General features: G+C 43.8%; 2 protein-coding genes across 6 annotated transcripts in view; both read right to left on the bottom strand.

The window, feature by feature from the left end:
• LOC123601459 (L-lactate dehydrogenase C chain) overlaps positions 1-1,530 on the bottom strand; it is a 56,230-nt gene extending 54,700 nt beyond the window's left edge. The window contains exons 1-2 of one of the 3 annotated variants that reach the window (XR_006714116.1): positions 1,375-1,530; positions 985-1,119 (exon numbers count right to left, since the gene is read on the bottom strand). Coding sequence is in view for 2 of the 3 variants with exons in the window: in XM_045484725.1 (XP_045340681.1) it covers positions 985-1,110 (126 nt within the window). In the remaining variant the exon portion in view is untranslated. The other 2 variants (XM_045484725.1, XM_045484726.1) reach the window with 2 other exon arrangements.
• A 4,110-nt stretch (positions 1,531-5,640) lies between these two features.
• Positions 5,641-18,102, bottom strand: LDHA (lactate dehydrogenase A). Of its 3 annotated transcripts, none has more exons than XM_045484713.1 (9): positions 18,008-18,102; positions 17,048-17,147; positions 14,812-14,961; positions 12,045-12,162; positions 10,874-11,047; positions 10,256-10,429; positions 8,844-8,961; positions 6,941-7,064; positions 5,641-6,392 (listed from the first exon to the last, which is right to left on the bottom strand). In XM_045484713.1, exons 3-9 carry the CDS (start codon positions 14,935-14,937, stop codon positions 6,228-6,230), a joined length of 999 nt encoding a protein of 332 aa, XP_045340669.1. In that variant the 5' UTR covers positions 14,938-14,961; positions 17,048-17,147; positions 18,008-18,102; the 3' UTR covers positions 5,641-6,227. The 3 variants fall into 3 exon arrangements, with proteins under 3 accessions (XP_045340669.1, XP_045340668.1, XP_045340667.1); XM_045484712.1 differs by lacking the exon at positions 18,008-18,102 and adding an exon at positions 17,531-17,549; XM_045484711.1 differs by lacking the exon at positions 18,008-18,102 and having other exon boundaries at positions 15,172-17,121.
• Between the last annotated feature and the right edge of the window lie 6,300 nt (positions 18,103-24,402).

Raw genomic sequence — 24,402 nt, 5'->3', positions numbered from 1 at the left:
TCTCTCTCTCTCTCAAAATAAATAAACTTTAAAAAAAAGAAATAAACTCTCATATATATGGTCAAATGATTTTTGACAGGAATGCCAAAAACCATTCAATGTGAGAAAGGAGAGTCTTTTCAATAAATCATACTGGAATAATTGGATATTTACATGCAAAAGTATGAAGTTGGACCTATACCTTACACCATATACATAATTAAAATGGATCAAAGATATAAATGTAAGACCTAAAACTGTAAAACTCTGAGGAGAAAACAGAAGTGAAAATATTCATGACATTGGATTTGGCAATGATTTTTGGATATGACACCAAGAGCTCCTGCAACAAAAGTAAAAATAGATAAATTGAACCACATTAAAATTTAAAAATGTGCATCAAAGAACACTATCAACAGAGTGAAAAAACCATGGAATGGAAAAAAAAAAAAACACTGGAAAATAATATAATTGATAAGAGATTAATACCTAGAATAGAAAAAGAACTCCTACAAGTCAACAACAAATACCCTGATTTAAAATGGGCAAAGAATTTGAATAAATACTTCTCCGAAGAAGATATACAAATTGCCAACAGCCACATGAAAAGATGATGTGTAAACAGAAAGGAAAATTAAAGGACTTCCATTGTTATTTTATCAAATTGGTACTTTGATAATGAGCATGTAATACTTACAATTTTAAAAAACTTTTTAAATATAAGCTTCTGGGAAATACGATTTTCACCCATTACTCTTCCAGGAAGGCAAGGTATGGAATCATTTAAACAGAATATTAACGAAATAATGCAATCAATGTGCCTCCTATGAATAAATTTAAGTGGTCTAGCAATGCCTGCCTAGACCATGTACTTTATCACATGGTAAACTCCAGATAAATGTTTCTTAAATTATGTCAAAATCAAATAAGTGAATATATATTTGCTATCAAAAGATTAGCCCTACAACCCTGAACTCATCAACACCTACAAGACTTCTTACTTACCTTCAATAAGATACAAATAGCACAGGCCATGCCCACAGCACCAGTTCCGACAATGGTGATCTTACTCTGGGAGCTCTTCTCTTCCCCAATTAGATTCTCAATAAGCTTCTCCTTGACAGTTGACATGTTGAGAACCTGATAGGGATAATGAAATTTCAGTGGAATCAAACTCCCTAAATTGATCACTGTCATAACTACACTGAAGACCTAAGGACCTACCTTTTGGGTTTGCAGAAAGTTGGAACCAAGGGTGGAGGGTCAAGGGTCAAGGGTGTGGAGAGGTAAAGCCAGGACCAGTCTACCTATCAGTAGTAGGGTTTGGGGAACCAATAAGCTTTTATTTCTCCTTGCCCTCGAGCCACCATTTTCACCCCAGTACTAGACACTCACAAATGCTTTGCCTGGCACAACTTAGCCAGAAAGCACAACACACCGCCTTTAAGGAAGATTTAAAAAAAACAACAAAAAAAATAACATCAGAAGAAAAGCATCAAGGACAGCTGAAGTGCGGAGGCCTGTAACGGCTACTCTCTGGACGGCCAACGCACGCACGAACGCCCCCACGCACGATTCCCTTTCGTCAGCACGCAAGCTCCGCCCCCCGCTGCCCCAGGGGCAGGCACCTAGGCAGGCTGTTAACTCTCCTCCCCGCCTGTGGGGAGAGGGAGGGGGACTTTTCCAGGTGCCTGGGGTTGAGCCCTCTTCCCTGTGAAGAATTCTAGGCGTTCTTATTTAAGAGTGTGAAAGAGAGGAATATCGGGGTATCGTTTCTTTTCCCTCAGCCAGCCTAGGCCTGGGAGTGAGTTTAGCGTCGAGTTTTTGGAGACTTCAGGCCCCACTGGGAAAAAGCCCTCTTGGGAGCACCTCATTTTCTTACGTTGGTGCCATCTTAAGACCGCGTCCTGATGACATAGCTTCCAAACTGCTTCCAGATAACTTGCCTCTTTCTGAGAGGGCATGCTGAAAGGACCTGAGCCCCCAAAGACTAAGAATTTAAGGCTGGGCTTGGGAATGACCAACCTGAATTTGACGAGTATTTTTTGATGTGCTTTATCACGCCCTTGTGCATACATTTGTTTGCAGGAATTCAAAACATTATTATTGAGCTCCGAAACTTCAGGACAGAGGGCTGAAATAAAGTTTGAATTAAAGTAATAATGAGGGGCACCTGGGTGGTTAAATCAGTGGAGCATCTGACTCTTAATTTCAGCTCAGGTCATGATCTCACTGTTGGTGAGTTTGAGCCACAAGTCAGGCTCCATGAGCCTGCTTGGATTCTCTAATTCTCATTCTCTCTCTCTCTCTCTCTCAGAAAAAGTAATACATGTATACATACATACATAAAGTAGTAATGGAAAGGAAAAGCCATGTGTAATTTTCTAAGGGTGTTCTTAATTTATACCATGAATTTATAACGCACAGAAGGGGAACCAACCTCCTTGGTCATCTTCTGTTGAGTATTTGCATTTGAAATCCTTTTCCACTTTCTGTTTCAAAGCCTATGGTTTGTTTTTAATGTACTTCAGACCATGCAATCAATCGCCCTGCTTAAAACTCTTCCATGGCTTTCCATTACATTTAAAATAACCAATTTTTACCATAACCTAAAAGACATTCAAGGTTTGCCTCCTAAAAAAAAAAAAAAAAAAAAAAAAAAAAAAAGATTTGGCCTTCTAGCTCTCCAACTTCATCTCAAGACATTCTCTCCTCACTCCCCACCAGTTTTTGGACTGCTTTTTCTTGGCTCAGGACTTTTTGCTGTTCCCTATATTTAGAAAGTTGTTGGGGCGCCTGGGTGGCCTCGTTGGTTAAGCGTCTGACTTCAGCTCAGGTCAGGATCTCATGGTTCATGAGTTTGAGCCCCAAATCGGGCTGTGTGCTGACAGCTCAGAGCCTGGAGCCTGCTTCAGATTCTGTGTCCCTCTCTCTCTGCCCCTCCCCTGCTTGCATGCTCTCTCTCTCTCTCTCAAAAATAAACATTAAGAAAAAGTTAAAAAAAAAAGAAAAAAGTGCTTCCCTAGCCCTTCTCAAAGTTGATTTCTCGTTTTCGGTTTGGAACATAAATGGCACTTCCTCTAGCTTTCCTTGACCAATGTGTGACCAAGGACCACCTCCTCACATCTCTCCCGTTTCTCTCATGGCACTTTTCACAAACTACCAGCTCCAAGAAACAGGTTCCCTGTAGTAGACAGGAACAGTAGCCACTGTTGGTCCTGTACTACCACTTGCTTGTATGCTTCCTTGCACAGAAACTCCCCACGCTTGCACCTCATTTACCAGGAGGTTAAGAGGGAGACACTGCTGGCGTGGATGATCATCTGGTGGCAGAAGGAGGTAGTGACCAAACTCCTGATCTGGATGAAGAAAAAGGTTCTTCATTCATACCTACCCAAAGTGCAGGGCTGGCCCTTGAGGTCCCCTGCCTGAGTGGGCTCTCTGGGTGGCTACAGTCCAAACTAACTTAGCCATTTTGCTTGATTGTACAGCTTGATTGTGCGGCAATGAAAATACAGGAGGGGCAAGATCTGTACATTCCAACAGCTGCCCTAGTATAAATGCAGTAAAGAATTCTGAAAGAGCATGGCTTTGAAGTCCTGATACTTTGGCAACATGGGCTTCAGTGAAAAACATATGTGCATTTTTCTGTCTATATATATGCATATGTGAACATTATGTATACATAATATACATTATTATATATGTATAATAAGGAAGGAAGGAAGGAAGGAAGGAAGGAAGGAAGGAAGGAAGGAAGGAAGACTATGTTCTGAACATCCCATTTGCTTCCCCACTAACTGGTATTTTCTGTAAAATGGAACTAAGACATATTTAATCCACTTCCCCAAGGTTATTAAGACTAAAATGAGATATTACATTTAAATTTTAAGTCTATTTATTTTTGAGAGAGAGAGAGAATGAGCTGGGGAGGGGCAGAGATGAGGGAGACAGAGAATCTGAAGCAGGCTCCAGGCTCTGAGCTATCAGCACAGAGCCCAACGCGGGGCTTGAACCCACAAACTGTGAGGTCATGATGGAGTCGTAGTTGGATTCTCAACCGAGTCACCCAGGCACCCTGAGATCATATTACATTTAAAAGAATCAAGACTTTGCAGAATTGGCCCATTCCTTGCCTGGAACAGGAAGATACAAGGTAATCCTGAAACGCTTTTTGTGCCACAGAGGGAGGAAGCTTTAGAAGATTAAATCTAAAAATTCATGGAAGATTAGATTAATATATCTTTAAGCATGACTTTTCAGCCATGTTGGCATTGACTAATTTAGTCTATCAGATATGAAATGAATAAATGTAAATTTTTTTAGACTAAAGTTGCCCCAAAGTTTACAAGAGGCTATAGGCATAAGTACAGGTTTGTTTTTGTAGTAATTAAAAAGTTCTAAGATTAGGTAGTGGTGAAGGTTGTACAACTATGTGAATTCACAGAATTATACACTCTTTAAAAAAAATTTTTTTTTATAATGTTTATTTATTTTTGAGAGAGGGAGAGAGACAGAGCACAAGCAGGGGAGGAGCACAGAGAGAGGGAGACACAGAATCTGAAGCAGGCTCCAGGCTGTCAGCATAGAGCCTGATGTAGGGCTCTTGAGATCATAACCTGAGCCAAAGTCGGACGCTTAACGGACTGAACCACCCAGGCACCCCTGCACCCTTTCAAAAGGTGAATTTTAGGGGCGCCTGGGTGCCTCAGTCAATTGTGTGTCCGACTTTGGCTCAGGTCACAATCTCATAGTTCATGAGTTAGAGCCCTGCGTCAGGCTCTGTGCTGACAGCTCAGACCCTGGAGCCTGCTTCGGATTCTGCATCTCCTGCTCTCTCTGTCCCTCCCCCACTCGTGCTCTGGCTCTCAGAAATAAACATTAAAAAAAATTTTTTTTAATGTAAATTTTATGATGTGTAAATTGTAGCTTGTCTATTTTTTTTAAAGCCTATATAAAAAGCAAATCATATTATAGTACTTGTTAAGACTACATAGTTCATTCTTTTCCTTTTACATTTGACACACTGAAAAAAAAAGCATAATTCTTTCTCTTCACTAGCTTTCAGGAAGGAAACTTTAGTGAAAGATCCTGGAGAAGTGATGACAATAAAGTTGTTCTAGTTAACCTCTGGAAGTATTCGGGCCTGAGTAAGGATCATAGTTGTAGATCTATTTTGAGGAAAATCTAAAAGTTTTTGAGTGGACAAACCACCAAGACTATTTGGTTTAAAACTGTTAAGTACCATCAAGTTACCGGCCTCCAGAGAGCAAAAGTTCTTAAAAATCTGTGTGTCCCTATAGTGACAAAGTACCACTGCCTATGTTGTTGGTAAGTGATATTTTTACATTCAGGTGTAGAATGCCATCTACATGACTTGTAGGGTACCAGTTATGATTAGCCCTATTATCAAGTTATCTCTTAATATCCTGTGGCTTTGCATAGTAAAAGGATTGAATATAATGGAAATGGTACCAAAACAACCTACTCAATCTAGTCATCTATTAATTATATTAAATCATGTTAAACTAAAGTCTGATCATTAGTAAACAACACAACTTAAAAATACCACTGTAGTGTTGCCCATGAATACCCTAATGGGTCCCAATAATGTAATGAGTAAGTCGCAGCTTTATTTATCTTAATATAGTAAGAGAGAAGTCACTGTTCAAAGTTTATTTGATATTTTAGTTGGTTGGTATGACACTTAGATGGTTGCATTGTTTATACGTAGATCTTTCTTTTTACATTATATGGCAATGTACACTGTATTCTGGCTTATATACGACACAAAGTAAGATCCTTTAGAACAGTTATGCACAATACATGCAATACTGAATTTATACATTGGATCCCAGGAGGTGATTGGCTGGAGAAAAAAAAAAAAAGTTGGTCTAGGCATGTTGGGTGAAGGAACCAGAAGTAATACAACACACAGTAAATACACATCTGGTTTGAATAGCAACTGCAGCATATGCCACATTGGCAGTGGTGTCTCTGAGGTGGTGGAACTATTTTAAGTTAACCAACTTAGGACGACGCAAGATGGGTACCGTCCAGCATCAGGATGTAGCCGCAAGGTTTTGTGAACCATTCCTATTTGTAACTTAGGAAACTGATGTTTTTCCTAGGCCATTTTTAATATTATTACTTGAATAAGAGATCAGATAATAAGGACAATATACACAACCTCCAACTAAAAATCCTGTTGTAGTCTAGACAGTGAAGTGGTACAACATTAGAAAACGTTAAAACTGCAGCTCTTTTTGGATCCCCCAGAGTGTATCTGCACTCTTCTTCAAACGGGCCTCTTCCTCAGGAGTCAGGGTCACCTTCACAACGTCTGAGATTCCATTCTGTCCCAAGATGCAAGGAACACTAAGGAAGACATCATCTTTTATTCCATAGAGACCCTGAAGACAAAATGAAAGATATTTTATGTTTTGTCTGCATTTTGGGGTCTCCCAAGACTTCCATGCTCTACAAACATGTATGCTTATTTAATACAACTTGGTAAGTAGAAAAATCTTTCCACATTTTCAGTTAGGATGTGATGAACAGTTCAAATCATCAAAATACTGGCAAGATTCCTGTTGTAAAAGAAACTCTAAACTATTGCTGTTATCCATAGTACTGTCACATTTTTATGGATAACATCTTGGTAACTCTAACTTGAGTAGGACTTCTTTTTTTCTTCAAAGAAAAAATTTTTCGTTCATGGTCGTGCACCTACCCCAATTTATTATTAGTAAGTTACCACGTATCGATGTGGTGAACATAGCACTAGTAGACATTATTCCTAAAGTGCAACCATGTCTCTCCAAAAAAGGAAAGTTGTTAGTGCATTAATTTATTTCACTTAAATCAAGGACTGATGACTAATCTGCTTTCATAGAAGACTCTTTTTTAAAAACCAGAAAATAATGGCATTTAAATACAATGTATCACTACACAGACCTACCTTAATCATGGTGGAAATTGGATGCACCCGCCTAAGATTCTTCATTATGCTTTCTGCCAAATCTGCCACAGACAGTCCAATGGCCCAGGAAGTGTAGCCTTTCAGTTTGATCACCTCATAGGCACTGTAGGGTACAGAAGGGCAGGGAAGGTAGGAAAAAGTAGGGTAAGAGAAACAAAGAACAACAACGCTTTCACTGAACACAGGCTTTACAGCAAACAATGGCACAGAGTTGCATTATATACCTGAGTAATGATTGCCATGTATACCAGGATATTATGAACAGGGATGTTCACAACAGTATGGTTAGTAATAGCAAAAGCCTGGCAACAAGCCCAGTATTCTCCAACAGGGGAATGGATAAACTGTGGTACATACAGTGAAATATTCAACACAGTGGAATGTTACATAATGGCCAAAAATAACTGTATCTACATGCAACAAAATAAATGATTCTTGCAATGTAATACTGAATTTTGGAATATAAATCCAAGATTATGTATGGTATGCTTGACTCAAGATTATGTCAAGTAAGGGATGGGTGGAAGGGTGAGTGGGAGAAGGAGCTCAGAACTCACTCATTTCCAAGTACCAACATACTAATAATTCTAATTCCAACAAACACTACACTTAGTTGACAGCTACTGTCAACATTTCTTAGGTTTTATTTAATTAAGCGAATACAAAGAGGGCCCTGCCTAAACCAATCATGATTCATTATTCAATTCTATATACCTGAGATCCACACATGACCACATGGTTTATAATAACTAAATAATGCCACCAAGCATGAAAGCTTCCCTGTTTCAACAATTTCTAAGAGTTAATATTTACATTTTAGTACCATTACAAATCTAGACGTTCCTGGAAACTTTATAATCATTTGAATAAACAAATGTCTCTATTCATAAAGCCCATAACAGGAAATTGGATTTAAAAGTTCTTGTTCCTGGGGTGGGGTGCCTGGGTGTCTCAGTCGGTTAAGTGGCTGACTATTAATTTCGGCTCAGGTCTTAATCTCATGGTTTGTGGGTTTGAGTCCCGCATCGGGCTCTGTGCTCACCGTGCTGAGCCTGCTTTGGATCTCTGTCTCCCTCTCTCTGCCCGTCCCCCACTTGTGCTTGCTCACTCTCTCAAAAGTAAATAAATGTTAAAAAAAAATTCTTATTCCTGGGGCACCTGGCTGGCTCAGTCAGTGGAGCATGTGACTCTAGATTTTGGGGTCGTGAGTTCAAGCCCCACATGGGGTGTAAAGACTACTTCACTAAAACTTTTAAAATAATAAAAAATTCTTGGGGCGCCTGAGTGGCTCAATTGATTAAGCATCCAACTTCGGTTCAGGTCATGATCTCACGGTTTCTGGGTTTGAGCCCCATGTCAGGTTCTGTGCTGACAGCTCAGAGCCTGGAGCCTGCTTCAGATTCTGTATCTCCCTCTCTCGCTGCCCCTCCCCCACTCACACTCAGTTTCTCTCTCAAAAATAAACATTAAAAAAAAAAAAAGTCACATGCTCTACCCGACTAAACCAGTCAGACATCCCTAGAAAAAAGTTTTCTAACAAGAAGTACTCAAATGCTATTAAACTTCCAACTTTAAGGGGCGCCTGGGTGGCGCAGTCGGTTAAGCGTCCGACTTCAGCCAGGTCACGATCTCGCGGTCCGTGAGTTCGAGCCCCGCGTCAGGCTCTGGGCTGATGGCTCAGAGCCTGGAGCCTGTTTCCGATTCTGTGTCTCCCTCTCTCTCTGCCCCTCCCCCGTTCATGCTCTGTCTCTCTCTGTCCCAAAAATAAATAAACGTTGAAAAAAAAAAATTAAAAAAATAAAATAAATAAATAAACTTCCAACTTTAAAATAAAAATAATAAATTTTAATCTTCTACATTGCCAAACTATGGAATCTATTACCTGTCAACCACCTGTTTGTGAACCTCTTTCCACTTTTCCTTATCTGCATCAGTGCCTAAGTCAGGGTGCAGATTCTTCAAGGAGACACCAGCAACATTTACTCCACTCCATACAGGCACTACAAGAAATAGCACAGAATACATTTATTTCCATACATCATCCAGCAGACTATAATAGCACTCCAGCCAGCCCTGCTTCAAGTTAACTCACTCCTTGCTTGCTGACTTAAGACCCTTGATCTTTAACAGAACTAATTTACTTTCTTTAAGATTTGCAGACCACTGGCCTTGAAGAATAAAAGACCAGAACTTTCCCAGGCCACAGAGGCCAGCAAGTCTGTTTGAGGTCACCTCACCTTTCTGATTAGCCCAGCAATCTTTCAACAAAATGTTTTTCTTTTTTAAGGTCACACAAATGACTTTACTGACCTCCTTTTGTACATCTGTAGACCTTGCCCTCCTTTGTAGAAAGAACAGAGTACTCTTGCACAACCCCTGGGTACCAAGGAACCAGACCTTCTTGCACAACCCCGCACCCCCAGCCCCAGGCACCAAGGAACTAAGACCTTGCACAAAGTCCAAGCACCGAGGTAACTCTGTAACTGGCATCATCAAATCTGCATGTAATCAAGAAATGTCACAGACCACTGCATTCCCTTAACTGATTAGACACCTTCAAAAATCTCTGGGCCTGGCAGAAACTTTGGAGTTGACTTTTGGACAAGAGTCTGCCTTCTCCCCACGTGGCCCGCCTCCTGAATAAAGCTCATATTCTTTTTCCAGTCAAAACTCTGCTCTTGAGTGCTGGCCTTTTGAGCAACAGGCCGCCAAACTTGGGTTTTGGTAACAAGACTAGTTATTTTGACCCATTTTTCTTATCCTCATTTCTTATCTGAGGAGGATTACCTGCTTTTGGTAGATGGTAAAGACTACCAATGCCCTTACTCTTAGATTTTCATTGATTAGATTATGTGAAACTAAGAATTTTCACCATATTCTGACCTGTTTTCCTAACCTATTGGGATGTTTAATCCTATTTGAAATATAAAGATAGTATGAGATCGTAAGGGGAATTTTCTTGGTATAAGTAACTGAATTCAACTGTGATAGAATTTTTCCATGCACTCCATTTGGATTGGTTAACCTTTTCACAGCCTCACAGTTCAAGTCTCATATAGACAGTTGTGATAGTAAATGACTGAGGTCATCCTAAGAATTATCATCTTAAGTAAAAGAAATTTCACTCCCCATCCCCCATGCCATAAGAGGTCACATAAAATAGCTAAAATCTGAATAATAGATTTTTAGAAATCATTCTACTCTAATGAATGGATATCTAATTTCAGCTCTGATTTAATAATAAAACTTCTATCAATATCTTACACAATCTTTTTGAAAATAAGTTATGCTTACCACTGGAGTCTCCATGCTCTCCAAGGACCCACCCATGACAGCTTAATGCGTGAACTCCCAGCCTTTCCCCCATTAGGTAACGGAACCGGGCTGAATCCAGATTGCAACCACTTCCAATAACACGGTTTTTGGGAAAGCCACTTATCTTCCAAGCCACATAGGTCAAGATATCCACTATGAAGAAAACATTTAGGCAAAAATACTAGGTAAATCATTAGATGATGTTTGGCTACTCAAGATACATGGCTCTGTAGGAATCTTGATATTGATCATAACCAATCAGTATTTTTGTCAATATTTTTAAACCTGTATGTATAATATAGCAAATTCATTAAGTATTCAAGAAGTGTAGTATAATGAAAATAAATTGTGCATCAAGAACACCTTATTCATACCCTTTTCCCTTATCTAAGATCTTCTAGGGAAAATAACTAATTTTTAAGTTCTAACTACATTGAGGGGCACTGTACCCCTTCAATATGTTACATTTAACTATTTTATCACATCCATGTACAACAGGAAAATGAAAAATACGAGAAATAAATACGTATATACAGAACATGACATATGCCATCAGTGTTACTCAAGCTCATCTATTTGTGCAATTAAAGGTCTCACCTGGATTGGAAACAACAAGCAACTTGCAGTTTGGGCTGTATTTTACAACATTAGGAATGATGAACTTAAAGATGTTCACATTACGCTGGACCAAATTAAGACGGCTCTCTCCCTCTTGCTGACGTGCCCCAGCTGTGATGATAACCAGCTTGGAGTTTGCAGTCACATTATAGTCTAGACAAAGGGGAAACAAAAACCAGATTAAGGCCTTAATCTCTTCCATACATTTCTTTTTATGGGCAATTTTATTAGTGTTTTGTTACCTCCCTTACTTCCTTTCACGCATATAGGTAAGTACAGATAAATGACACCAATGCCACCCCTCCCCCCCAACCCATGACTCCTTTAGCTTTTGGTTTTTTCACTGTGGCCACCTAACATGGAGGAAGAGTACATCAACGCCTTCCTTGTATTCTGGTTTAGACTGTGACTTTATATAACCACAGTTGGGAGGAGCTGGAAAGAACCAAATGAGACATTATCCCCCAATTTTTTGCCACCTGAGCTCAATGCTCAGACTCTTCCATACCCCTATTTCTACTTAATTACTGTGATCATATCAGCACAGAGATAGGCACCTTTTTTTTTTTTTTTTTTTTTTTTTTTAAGCAAAGGCAACTTTACACTTATCAAGATCTTGCTTCTAGATACCCTATGGCACAGGATGGTTAACCCAGCTCATAGATTTATCAAGATCTTGCTTCTAGATACCCTATGGCACAGGATGGTTAACCCAGCTCATAGATAAGTGGTCAGTGATTTTCAGGTGTCAAAAGAAACACTATTTGTACACATGCCAGGTTTCCTGACTAGGGCTCGTAAGTGTGAAAAGTCTGAACCGGCTCATTTACCTTATTCTCAACCTTGTCTTAGTGTCTGAAAGGAAGTACAGGAAGTAAGTATATTAAATTTAAATATTTGAAGCAATGTGGTTAAATATGGACCCGAGAAGCATTACTAATTACACTCTAATTCAGATGCTTTCCACATTATAGACTATTGGGTTTCCATTACGAGAAATTGAAACTTTGGTATAAACAGGTTACCAATGCAAAATGGCTCAAAGGCTCTTTGCTCCTATACGAAAAATAAATCTTTGAAAAAGGATTTCAAGCCTGATAAAAAAATCAAATCTAGCATAGATCACAATATAAAACTTGTTGAAATCAACCTTTGCCAGAGACAATTTTTGGTGTTCTAAGGAATAGGCTGCCATGCTGGAGATCCATCATCTCTCCCTTCAATTTGTCTTCTATGACATCAACAAGAGCAAGTTCATCTGCCAAGTCCTAAAAGATACAAAATTTTTAGTCAAATAGAAAAGAGCTGCTTCCAAATTTTAGAAAGGGATGCAAAATTTCTATGTTTCTAGCATAGGAGAGCTCTGCCACTTTATTAGTATCAGGACATACCTCAAAGTAGAGGCAGGCCCCCATTTAAAAACGGACTCACGGGGGTGACTGGGTGGCTCAGTCAGTCCAGCATCCAACTCTTGATTGTGGCTCAGATCATGATCTCACAGTTCCTGAGATTCTCTCTGCTCCCCCCACCCCCTCCACTAGCATGTGTGTATGCTCTCTTTCTCTCTCAAGATAAATAAATAAACTTTAAAAAGTGACTCACAGATGACCCATGCGTAGGAAAAAGTACCGATCCTCTCTCTTCACGAGAGCAACTTTTTTTTTTAATTTATTTTCTTTACATTTATTTATTTTTTGAGAGACGGAGCGCAAGTTGGGAAGGGGCAGAGACAGAAGGAGACACAGAATCCGAAGCAGGCTCCAGGCTCCGAGCTGTCAGCCCAGAGCCTGACACGGGGCTCGAACTCACAAACTGTGAGATGCCCTGAGCTGAAGTCGAATGCTTAACTGACTGAGCCACCCAGGCGCCCCTTCACTAGAGCAACTTCTGCAAGCACTCCACCATTCGACTGTGTGGTAGCAGAACACTAGATGGCAATGGTTGGAATAACAGCCAATTACGTAAGACTGCTCTGTTTAGTGTCTCAATTTTACACATTAATTTTAGGCCATTAATCATTACATAAGTGATGTTGACCAGTATTAAGACTTGGAAATTAAAAAGTCATATTCTGGATCATTCCTTTATATGTTTTCCATATATTAACCAACACTAAGTGTTCCAAGAAGACAGATTTGTGCATTTGCAAAATAATATTGGTGAAAAATATCCTTTCAGTTGAATCTGTAAATGTTTATAGGTGCATCTCAGACCAGGAGCACCAGCAACAGATTTAATACATATGGGGTGTGAACTGTTATAACCAAGTAAGTTATACTAGCTGAGCAACAGATCTACCCCCCCCCCAAGTCATCTGTAATATAATAACCTTATACACACCTGAGTTAGAGGGCATAGGTGTGGAAAAAACAAATGGCATCAATTCCTGATCCAGTGGAAAGCCGTAAAAATTGGTGCAGGTATCCCCTGATTGTCAGAAGTTTGCATTATGCCATTTCCCTTTTATAAAAGACCTAACATTAGTACCTGTTTTCCCTAACTGAAATAAATCCAAAGAGGATTTCTGCCTTCAGGAAATAAGGCAAAAAAAACAAAAAACAAAAAACAGCATTCAGTGTTTGTTTTGCAGTGAGCCCTTACAGAGGCAGCATACATCCTAGTTACCACCTTGATTCCACCTGATGAACCAAGTTCCTCAGGAACTTTACTCAGCATCTCAGCATCAAGCTGCCATAGCTTTGAACTTTGTGAGCATCTGTACCTTATCTCTATTTTGTGCATGCATTAGCAAGATGTGTCCTAAGGTATCAGAAAATCCTAAGGTTATTTTTTGGGTCTGGGAATGTTCAAAACTTTTCCACATTAATTAATGGTAATTGCTTCTTTGCTTTACACCAGGCTTCAGAAAGGTTTCATAGGAATGCTCTCCTTTCAGATAGTGGGGGAAACCTTTATACTATGTGGCCCCTCCTAAGAACACATAAAAAGCAACCTATGTTGTTACACAACCTCTGCATAGCTCATTTCTGCCTTCAGTTCCTTATTTCAATCCTTTCCTGTTCAAAACCCAGAATTCATCATTACACTCCCTTATTAGTAACTCCAAATCTAAACTTAAAATATTTTAATATTGTAAGCTGCCTCAATTTCTTTTTTTATATAAACCAGGCTTAACTACTATAAAACATATTCTTTATTCATTCTCAAATTATCTTTTGCTATCTAAATTTTAACTCCATAACTGGTACCAAAATTATTATTCAAGGTGAGGGGCACTGGGGATTTTTGTGGGAGAAAGACTTAAGATTAAGTAATTAAATTTTTTTTTTTTATTTTGAGAAAGACTTTATTTTTGTGGGAGAAAGACTTAAAATTTAAGTAATTAAAAATTTTTTTTTTATTTTGAGAGAGACAGAGTGAGCGCACAAGCAGGTGAGGGGCAGAGAGAAAGAGAAACAGAATCCCAAGCAGGCTCCATGCCATCAATGCAGAGCCTGCCTGACGTGGGGCTCGAACTCACCAACCACATGATCATAACCTGAGCAGAGATCAAGAGTGGAACTCCCAACCAACTGGGCCACCCAGGCACTCTCATGTGATTTTAATTTTACCAAATGTATGTATCATTTTCAATTCAAAAATTACTTTAAAATAAAGGCATGTTTAACTTAAAGATATAGACTATGTTTTCATTTGTAGGCAATTCATGCATGTTAATACAGCACAGTGAATTTAAGGAACTGTGTCACCAGCCTTATAACTTTTAATGTTTTTAGTACAGATACCCTTTTGGTATAGCATCACATTACTAAAGTTTGTTCCACATAAAGTTCTTCAAATGAATGCATGAACCTAAATATTTGTATATACAATGTAATAATGCAATTCTTGGAGGTGTGGGGAGATCATTGGGGTCAAGGTATCCTTAGCTTTCAGAGTGATGGGCTTTCACTTACCTTCATTAAGATACTGATGGCACAAGCCATGCCAACAGCACCAACCCCAACAACTGTAATCTTATTCTGGGGGGTATGGTCTTCCTTAAGAAGATTCTGAATCAGTTGATCCTTGAGAGTTGCCATATTGGACTTAGAAGCAAAAGGAATCTATAGGGGGGAAACACACACTGTCACTGCATCCTCTTTAAATTAACGCTCATTAACCAAAAGCTGTTCTAAAAGAGCTTATTTTACTTCCTTTTGGGACACTTGCCATTAAAAAGAGGGAAGGAACAAACCTAAAGATGGCCAAAGGGATACTGAAAGGCCTAAAGCCAGGGTCTGGTCTGGCTAGGATCTTGGTGTAAAGGATCTCACCTTGGCGTGGAAAAATAATATTGACGTTTGGGTGTAAGTATAACTTCCTGAGGACTCACTCATCTTGATTTATTAACCCCAAGCGGGGCTGCCTTTCCTCACACAAAATCGCTGTGACTGCCTGCCCAAATGTACTCCAATCACCAGTCCTGCAAACCCTCAAAAAATGTGGAGAGAAATGTGCGGAAGGTTCCCGTAAATGCCTCTTGGAACCACCGGAACGCCGTAGGCTGTTAAAAACAACAACAACAACAACAACAACAACAACAACAACAACAACAACAAACCTCTGCTCATGCGCACTCACTCCTTCCTCCAGCCCCAGAAGATGGGGCGGAGATCAGACCAACAGCTCTGTTGGCAGGGAACCCTCGGGTTTTCCGCCCCTCCCCCACCCAGCCCGGCGCGACACTTGCGCGCATGCTCATTTCGAGCGCTGGGCGGGGACAAGAGTAGAGCCTACAGACCGCGGCTTTCGAGAGCTGGGTGCTGGCGCAGAGGCGCCAGTCTGGAAAGCCCCGCCCAAGAGCGGAAATAATTGGGAACTGTCCTGCTCTTAGGGTACAAGGGAGAGAGCCACGAGGCAGAGAGCCCCGAGGTGGACTTTAGACTTAACTAGTGCCCCAGCTGGCAGCCTCCCTGGCCGCGGGCAGAGCCAGACTTTAAATCGGAATACTAGACCCAAGGAGCTGTTAACCAACAGGGAGGGAGGCGCCTCGTGTGGTTTCTGCCGTGATCCATGTTGCAAAGGCGTGAGGCCCGATATGAGGAAATTTTGTCAGTACAGGAAGTGCAAAAATAGCTGCAGAGGCCTGGAGCCCTAAAGTTAATAGATACTTGGTGGAATCCTCCATTCCCAGTGTCGGGGAGGGGGCCTTCGCCCTGTTAATCCAACCCTGCACTGCATTCACTGGAAAGATTATCACAGGTTGCATCCTGAAGCACCACGTCTGGTCTTGACACCACCCCAAAGGGCAAAAATATCCGAGAGGACTTCCAGGCAGGCAGCCCAGAGTCACTAAGGTGGAATCAGATCTCTCCGTGTAAATCACTGCTATTTCTAGACCTGGCCTCACCAGAACCTAAACCCTGGGATCCAGCGCTCCCTTCAACGTGGGGGCACGGGTGAGGGACGAGCACTGCAGAAAGTGGGTCTACTCCCCCAACTCTGCCACCCACTCTGTGACCTCAGAGATGCCCTAACCCTCTCCCAGCTTTAGGTTCCCCCATTTCTCAAGAGGAGGGGACGGTACCAGATAGCCTGCTCTCAAAAGACCATCGGCAGGAGGGCTGAGACTCTTCCTGCTTCATCTTTGCATGCACCGTGCTTTGCGTAGCACCCGATACATCAGCAGCTGCTTAATAAGTGTAATTTGCGCAAAGAGCGCCCTATAATCCGCAGGCAGTAGCCGCCCCATGGAGTCCACCTCTTGAAGAGTCCCATGGTTAAAAAGCGACGCAAGCAGCGCTCCGCGGCTTTCGACCCCCTCCCTCTATCCCTCACCCGCGACTTCTGAGGGTTTTTCGGCTGGGTGGGCTCTGGAAACCAGACCTCCAGTTCTGCGTTGTTTGCCTATTTTAAGCCCGGAGGTATGCCCCACCCTTTAGATCTGTCATTTCCTGGTCTTTCTGCATCCACCTGGGCTTTCAGCCACAGGATAGCTGCGGCCACCTCGGTTCCCCAGCCGGACCACAGGCCATGGTGCCCACTTAGAGCAAAAGCAGAGTGCGGTGACCTCCGAGTCCACGTGCGGATCCTGCCTCCCCCCGACTCCCCGGGAGCAGAGACCCCTTCGGGGACAGCGCCGAGCTAGCGAGCCGGAGGCAGCTCGCTCTCCTGACCCTCCCGCGCAGTGCGCTCGGGGCCCGACCGTACCGGGAGTGCACGTCGAGCAGGCGGGCGTCGGCGGCGCGCGGTGTTGAGTCCGGACTTGGCGGCAGCGGCTCCCGTACTCGGAGCTGGGCGCGGGAGGGGCCTTAAATGGAACCGGGAGGCTGACGTCAGGGGGGTAGCCGGGCGGACGTGCGGGAACCCACGTGTGGGTCGGGCTAGGGGCGGGCTCGAAGCCAGGCGGGGCTGTGGGGAGGCTCAGGCGGCGCGCGCAGCGGGACCGAAGATCTGGGGACAGACCCACGTGTTCCTGGGGACCTAAGGGGCTGCCGGAACCGCTCAGCCTCCGGCCACAAAAGCCCCGGCCCTCTAGAGCCACCAGCCAGTCCAGTCTACCCTCCGGAAAGGCTTAATCTGAATCTTCACCGTTGTTTCCCAATTGACCGGAAAGAACAGCTTCTGGCCCGTTAGGCACTCAACAATTTGTTGGAAGGGAGGGAATGCCTAGCACGGCATCAGTCTCCTTACCTAGGTCGAGTGATTCCCAAAACTTGACGCTGCTTCCCCACCCCCCCACCCCCCTTTGCTCAGCCTGCCTTCCTGCTCCCTATCTTCTTTAAATCTCACCCATCATCTGGTTTCTCTCTCTCTCTCTGTCTCTCTCTGTCTCTCTCTGTCTCTCTCTCTCACACACACACACAGAGTTAGTATCTGCCTTGTCTCTGCATCCGCTGAGCTGTGTCTCCTTCAAACTGGCTTGCATTAGAGACGTGTGTCACTTTGCTCTCCTACCTGACAGCGATTCTCAAAGGCATGGAGCAGTCTACTTCCTCCTTTGAACCTGGGGCCAACTTGGAGTCCAGTTCTGAGAAAGATCCATAATTATGGGTCTCTTGGTTTTGAAGGGAACAAGCTAACCTCAGCTCCAGAAAAGCAGGGTATCTGTCTAGCATGTTGTAATAGTTTTCCTATTGCTCTAGGAATCCCAGAAACCTAGGCTCTCACCTCAAACACACAGCTGGACAGGCTGAAGGCCAATCACAAATTCTCCGTTGTTTCTCAGGGCAGGGCTGACTGCTCGAGGTTCCCCAGTCTTTGCAACAATATCCTCATTCAGTCAGGGTTGGGCCCCTGCCTGCTTATCAGATGTGACTACAGCTGCTGGCAAGAGGGCAGAGTTCAGAGAATGGAAGGTAGGCTGGGGAGACAGGTAAGAACTCAGGAGGAGGACCTTGGGATGACCTCTAAAAATATCTGGGTGGAAAGTTTACAGCTCCCTAAATTAAGGCACATAACAGCTCACTCCAAACACAGCTTCCTTCTTCTTATGCAGAACAATATCCTCTACTTAACTCTACAAATGTGAATAAAACAAGTACTATTTACTGAGCACGCCCTACGTGTCAGGCAGCAAGCCAGGTAATACCTTCACTCTAATTATTTGGAGTAGGCATAATTATCCCCATTTTGCAGTTAAGAAGCCAAGGCTCAGAAAAATTAGTTATTTTGCCAAGGTCAGACAACTAATAAGTAATTTCAGCTGGTTCTTTAGGACCAACTGACTCCAACCTCTTATTTTTCCTGTTGTCCCTTCTCCACACCTCACCGCTGACTCCACAAAAGTCAAGAAATTGTGGTGCAGGGAGGGTGCGCCCAGGTGGCTCAGTTGGTTAAGCGTCCGACTTCAGCTCAGGTCATGATCTTACGGCTAGTGAGTTTGAACCCCGCCTCAGGCTCCGTGCCGACAGCTCGGAACTTGGAGCCTGCTTCAGATCCTGTGTCTCCCCCCCCCCACCCTCTTTCTCTCTCTGCGCCTCCCCACTCACGTTCTGCCTCTCTCAAAAATGAATACATGCTTTAAAAAAAATTTTTTTTAAGAAATCATGGTGGGGGCCCAAGCTAGTCCCAGGCTCAGAAAATTTCATTTTCTGTGAGAGCTAGTAGATGTTACTGGGTGTCTCTGCCCATCTGTTGAGCTGAGACATCAGTCTTCTCTGCCCTCAGACTGGTACTTCTACTATCCATACTCCTGCTTTCCAGGCCTTTAAACTTGGACTGGAATTTACACCACCTGCTGTCATGGGTCTCCAGCTTACAGATGGAAGATCTTGGGATTTCTCAGCTTCCATAATTGCCTGAGCCAATTCCTTATAATAAATTTTGTTATACCTCCTATTGGTTCTGTTTCTCTAGAGAACCCTGACGAGAAGAATTTCTGTACTAAAGCCCAAGCCGAATGTGGGATCCATGGGATGGATCAGAAAGCACTATTTCAGAGGGCAGAACAGACTTCTCCAAACTAACCAAGTGTTCTTCAAGGATGGCCCCTTTGAAAGGGAACATCTCACAAAAGAGGTGGCTTGACCAGGGGATAGTCTGACCTCAGAGAATGGGTGGTGCTCAGCAACCAATATAAGATTTTCCTAAAATGGACCTGGCCAACGAATGATGTCCACCCAAAATACAGTGCTGAGTCATTCCTTCATTAAGTATTTGTTACAGTCATCCTCAAAAAAGTTCAATAGTTCCTCATTCAACAGCATCAAGAATAAAATCCAAATTCCTTGGAAGGCACACTAGATGTTCTACAATACAGTGTCCACATCCCCTCTCTGGCCTTATCTTCTATTTTCCTTCATGCTTCCCATATGCCGGTCCCAAGGCTCTTACACTACATTCCCCCGACATGCCATGTATTCCGCCTAGGCGAATTCTTCAACCCGAGTGTTCTTTACCTTGCCACCATCCCCAAACCCACACATTCATAGGTCAAATGCTGTTTTTTGAGCTTTATTTTAAACTAATTCTTATTGCTGTCCTCTTTTTCTCACTAGACTGTGAGCTCCACATGGACAGAAACTTTCTGCATGTTCTCAGCACATATATTTATTTGTTTTTATAAATGTATTTTGAATTACATGCCTGCTATGCTAAATGCATGAGGGCACTATGCTAAATGCTGGGGATATAAAAATGAATAAGACATATTTATAAGCCTTCAAAGACTTTACCATTTAATGGGAAGGCCAATGGCATTCCCCTCTTTGGTTAAAATGCAAGACAGAATATAACACTGCCTCAAAAGAGGCAGAAATAAATTGCCCTAACAATCATAAGAGAGAAGGGTCCTTTGGCCAGGACTATCAGAGAAGGCTTCCCAGGGGAGGTAGCATCTGAGCTTAGCTTAGAAAAAGACTTCAATTGCTGAAGATCAGGTGTTGAGAAAGCAGAGAATGAGTATGAGCAAATGCATCGAGGCAGGAAATTCAAAGTGTATCTGGTGAATCTTTAGCTTTAAATGCCAGGCTATGAAATTTAGGTGTTTTTGCTGTTGTTGTTTTTTTTTTTTTTTTTTTTTTTTTTTTTTTGGTGGGCAGTGGAAGTCAGATGCTTTTGGAGAAGGGGAGAGAGAGAGAGTGAAAGCAAGGTAGTTGAGAAGTCTGGAAAGCACAGCGGGGTGGGGAGGAACACACCTTATTTTGTAATAACACAACAAGAAGCTCGGAACATATGCAGCTCCAACCACAACGGCACAGAACATACACTTCTTTGATATACCCTACATGGCCCTGCAGCCCCTCTTTTTTTTTTTTTTTTTTTTTTACCTTTTCCATGTTTGCAAAGCTGATGGCTTTTCTGAGTTTCAGGGCCCAAGATGCAGATGGCCTCATCAGTCTCTGTCCCCAACAGGCCAGGCTCTGTTGTGTACGTGCCAAAGCAAAGGCTCCTCTCTCTGGCAAGAGATCAGGTGCCTGTCCCTGGGACTGCTTCATATCATCCCCCTAACCCCATCCATCTCTCACATGATGGGAGTGGAAGCCACAGACTCCACCCTGACTCCTCAAGTCCTCCTGGGTGCCACGTCTCCTGGTACGCCAGTGCCCACCCTCCCCCACCTCTTTCTCCTCCCCTCTTCCTCCCCTACCTGCCTTCTTATCAGGTACTAGAAGCTGCCTCTGTGTCTCTTTTCGGCTTAGATTGTTATTCCCTCCAGAGTTCATTCCTCCCGTGAGCACCTAACAGAATCCACCTCAGAAACTCTGGATTCCTTTTTCTGTAGACTGAATGTTTGCGCCCTTTCCCCCAACTCATGCTGAAACCTAATCCGTAATGTGATAGTATTGAGATGGGGGAGCACTTAGGAGATGATTAGATCATCAGGGTGGAGCCTTCACGAACAGGATTAGTGCCCTTAAAAAAGAGGAGCTTCCTTGTCCCTTCTATCATGTGAAGACACGGCAAAAAGTCGATGAACTTGGAAGGCTCTCACCAGACATCTGCTGGAGACTTGGTCTTGAACTTCCCAGACTCCAGAACCATAAGAAATAAGTTTCCATTGTTTATAAGCCACCCAGTCTGTAGTATTTTGTGACAGCAGCATGAATGGACTACCTTCTTTTCCAAGGAAAAGAAATGAGACCTATGCCCTTTTCTCTCCATCCAACCCTGTCACAGAGTGAGGCCTCAAGCTTTCCATCACATTGACAGGTTCCAAGGCAAAAACTGTTGCCAAAATGTAAGTGGTTTCCAAATTGAGGGCCCACAAAATCAGTGTGCAGAGGGAGTCCCAAGGTGTCTCCAAGCCAGACAATCCCCAGCATGGTAACATAGTGCCCTTTATCTAATCACCACAGGGGAGGACTGTGGGAAGCTGTGATAGCCTTTCCCTCCAACATCTTGGGTGGCAGGGACAGTGATGGGCATGGCTTAGCAAAGTTGAATGGGCAGCCTGCTGGAGAGGAGACACTGACCTGAGGGTCAGGAGACCTGAGTTTGGTGATGGACCTCTGAGTGATGTTGTGGCAGTCACATTCCCTCTGTAGCCCCAATATCCTAGACTAAACATAAGAGGATCTCTGTTCCAGTTCTAACATCCAGGGGGGCTCTGAGTTAGCGAATCAAGCCTCCACACACACCTTCATTTTTGCAATTGCTCAGAACTCAGAGGCAAAGCTGCCCCCCCTTTTTGGGAACTGATTTGGGCTGCTCCTCATGTGGAATGAGGAGCTTCCAATATGGAAGCAGACATTCAAGGGGCCTGACTGCACCCATGGCAACAAGAATCTCATGCCTAGCATTCTCTTGTCCTCCATTTTAGTTCGAAAACTGGGTCCAAAACACCCAAGGCACTGGCTGGGTGTTGCATCTGTTAATAAAAAGCCTCACTGGGCTTTGAAAACAAATTACTGATAACAGGAAGCCATCTCTGATTCTTTAAGGAATTCTTTACACCTTGCAACCTTACCAAGTGTGGAAGTACATTCCAAGCCCTAGCTCACGAAAGAAGGGTAATTTCCTATAAAATTCCAAGAGGATCAAAGCAATTGTAACTGTGAATAAAACCAGACAGGTCTATCCGTAATTTCCTGGGCCTAGGGTGTGGGCAAGGAATGGAGGTCTTCTGATTTGTGCCGATGCTGACTGGCAGAACACCCTCGCTGAAATTTGGGTCTGTTGGCTCTGGGGCTTTGTTTAAACTCCTATACACAGCCACTCATCTAGCTACACCTCACAAAGGAGGTTCTGCCTGTACTTTGAGCCTGTTCAGAGGGCTCTGACCTGAAAAGCCAGCCCCACCTCATTTTTTTAGGGTACTAGAAGGGGTTCTGGCTCCCTGGGGAATGTGGGATTCTGGTAAGAGAAGCAAAGGAGAGCTTCCCGGTACCCCAAGAGGGATCTCAGGCTGTGGTGGGGCTGGTGCAGGCAAGGAGAAGGCTCCCCCTGCAGCTAGATAAAGCTCACTGGGCCCTTCATTTGTGCATAGCCTAGGGTGGCTTTCATATCAGTTCTCTAGTGACATTTGTACTTCAACCAGAAGAAAGCAGAGCAGGAATTTTTACTTCCATTTTACTGGTGGGACTGTGGAAACCTCAAAACCTGGAATCGCCCCAGGCCCTGCAGCTGGAAAGCAGCCTGGTGGATTGCGCATTCCCAGACCAGCTTTCCTTCCCCTGTAACACTCTGCCCCTCTGTCTTCACAGCCTGGAAAGCAGTTGGCCCTCTGCTCCTTGGATATCAAAGGGCAAATGTGACAGGGCTGCAGAAAGGTCCAGGCGGCTCGTCTGTCCACAGGGCTGCTCCAGGGCCTTATCTAAGCAGCCTCCCTCTCCCTGGCACTCCATTAGCTTGCACAGCCCGCGTGTGTACAGGGCCAAACTCTGCCCTTTTTACAAACACACTTGCGGTGTCAGGCCCTCTCAGAGGATATTTCAACTTAGCTCATCCTCCAGTTTTAGCCACACAAGGGATGAAAGCCCAAGAGGGGCCCTCCTAGCCTTGGCCCTTCCCACCTGCCCCTCACGCCTGCCCCTGCTTTGCTTACACTGCAGGGCCTCTCAGCTCCTCTCTTCTGGCCCACAGGGCAAACATTCGCTGTGGGGAATTAGGGCTCGGTGCAGGGAAGGGAAGTGCTCTAGGCTCCCATAATGCTTCAGTGCTGGTGACTAAGGTCTGGAACCTCCCAACTAGTCCAGTACTTTCTCACTGCAGCAGACACATGGCCTCTCAACCAGCCTGGGCTCTATCTTGTACTGTGGGTGTGGCTCTCATTGCGTCTCCAAATCCTGGGTTTTTTCCACTGTATCAGAGCCTCTTCCAAGAGCCTATGATTGAGGCTGGCACTTGGCAGTGAGGCCTCACTGTGCAAGAGGCCACACCCCAGCCATTAAAGCTACAGGACTGGCAGGAGGCCACCTCAGCCTCAGCCTTCTCTCCAAGCCCCCCCCCCCCCCCCGCCCGCCAGCAGCAGACTCATGATATCACAGACCCTCCCCTTAATCTCAGCTAGTTCTGAAGCAACTGCATTTCTCCTCCTCCTTCTCCATCAGCCTCGGGTGGGCACAGACTGTGCCAGCATCTCCATGGTAACTGGGGCCACAGCTTCCTGCCTTGGGCAATAATCCAGAGCCAGCACCCTTGCAGAGCTCCTTTGTAGACGCCAGGATGGCTGACTGTCGCTGCAGGCCCCACCACACCTCAGTGCCATCCCTGGGGACAGCCCGGGGAGGCAGCCAGGCTGGGTTGCACTGGAAGACTTTAAACCCATCTGTTCTTTGAGAAAGGTCTTGAAATGGGGTAGGCTGGGAAGCCCACCCCCTCTCCCCCACGTGGAATTGTTTCCTCACGGCAGGCCGCGGGGCTCTGGTGTTAAACTCTCTTCAGGGCAATGGGTGAAAGTTGAAAATTCCACAATATGTTGGTTGGCTTTAGACTTTGCTCTCCCTGGCAGAGGGGGTTGTGGTGGTGCAGGAGACAGAGTGCAATAGATTAGGCAATAATCCCAGTTCCTTGCATCCCTCACCCCACAAAATGGCTCCTGGGGCAGGTGAGGGGCTGGCAGGCTCTCAACTAGAGAGGGTGGTTATCAACGGGGAGTCAAAGACTCCAGAGTGAGACAGTAG

This window comes from Leopardus geoffroyi, chromosome D1 (assembly GCF_018350155.1).
Source record: "Leopardus geoffroyi isolate Oge1 chromosome D1, O.geoffroyi_Oge1_pat1.0, whole genome shotgun sequence".
NCBI lineage: Eukaryota > Metazoa > Chordata > Mammalia > Carnivora > Felidae > Leopardus > Leopardus geoffroyi.
This window is presented reverse-complemented; position numbering and strand designations above follow the sequence as displayed.

Coding starts and splice junctions, on each gene's coding strand:
- LDHA (XM_045484711.1), bottom strand. CDS start 15,234: ATGAGTGAGTCCTCAGGAAGTTATACTTACACCCAAACGTCAATATTA. Junction 8,962..10,255: donor AGAGCATGGAGACTCCAGTG/GTAAGCATAACT, acceptor TATTTCTTGTAG/TGCCTGTATGGAGTGGAGTA. Junction 6,393..6,940: donor CAATTTCCACCATGATTAAG/GTAGGTCTGTGT, acceptor TTTTGTCTTCAG/GGTCTCTATGGAATAAAAGA.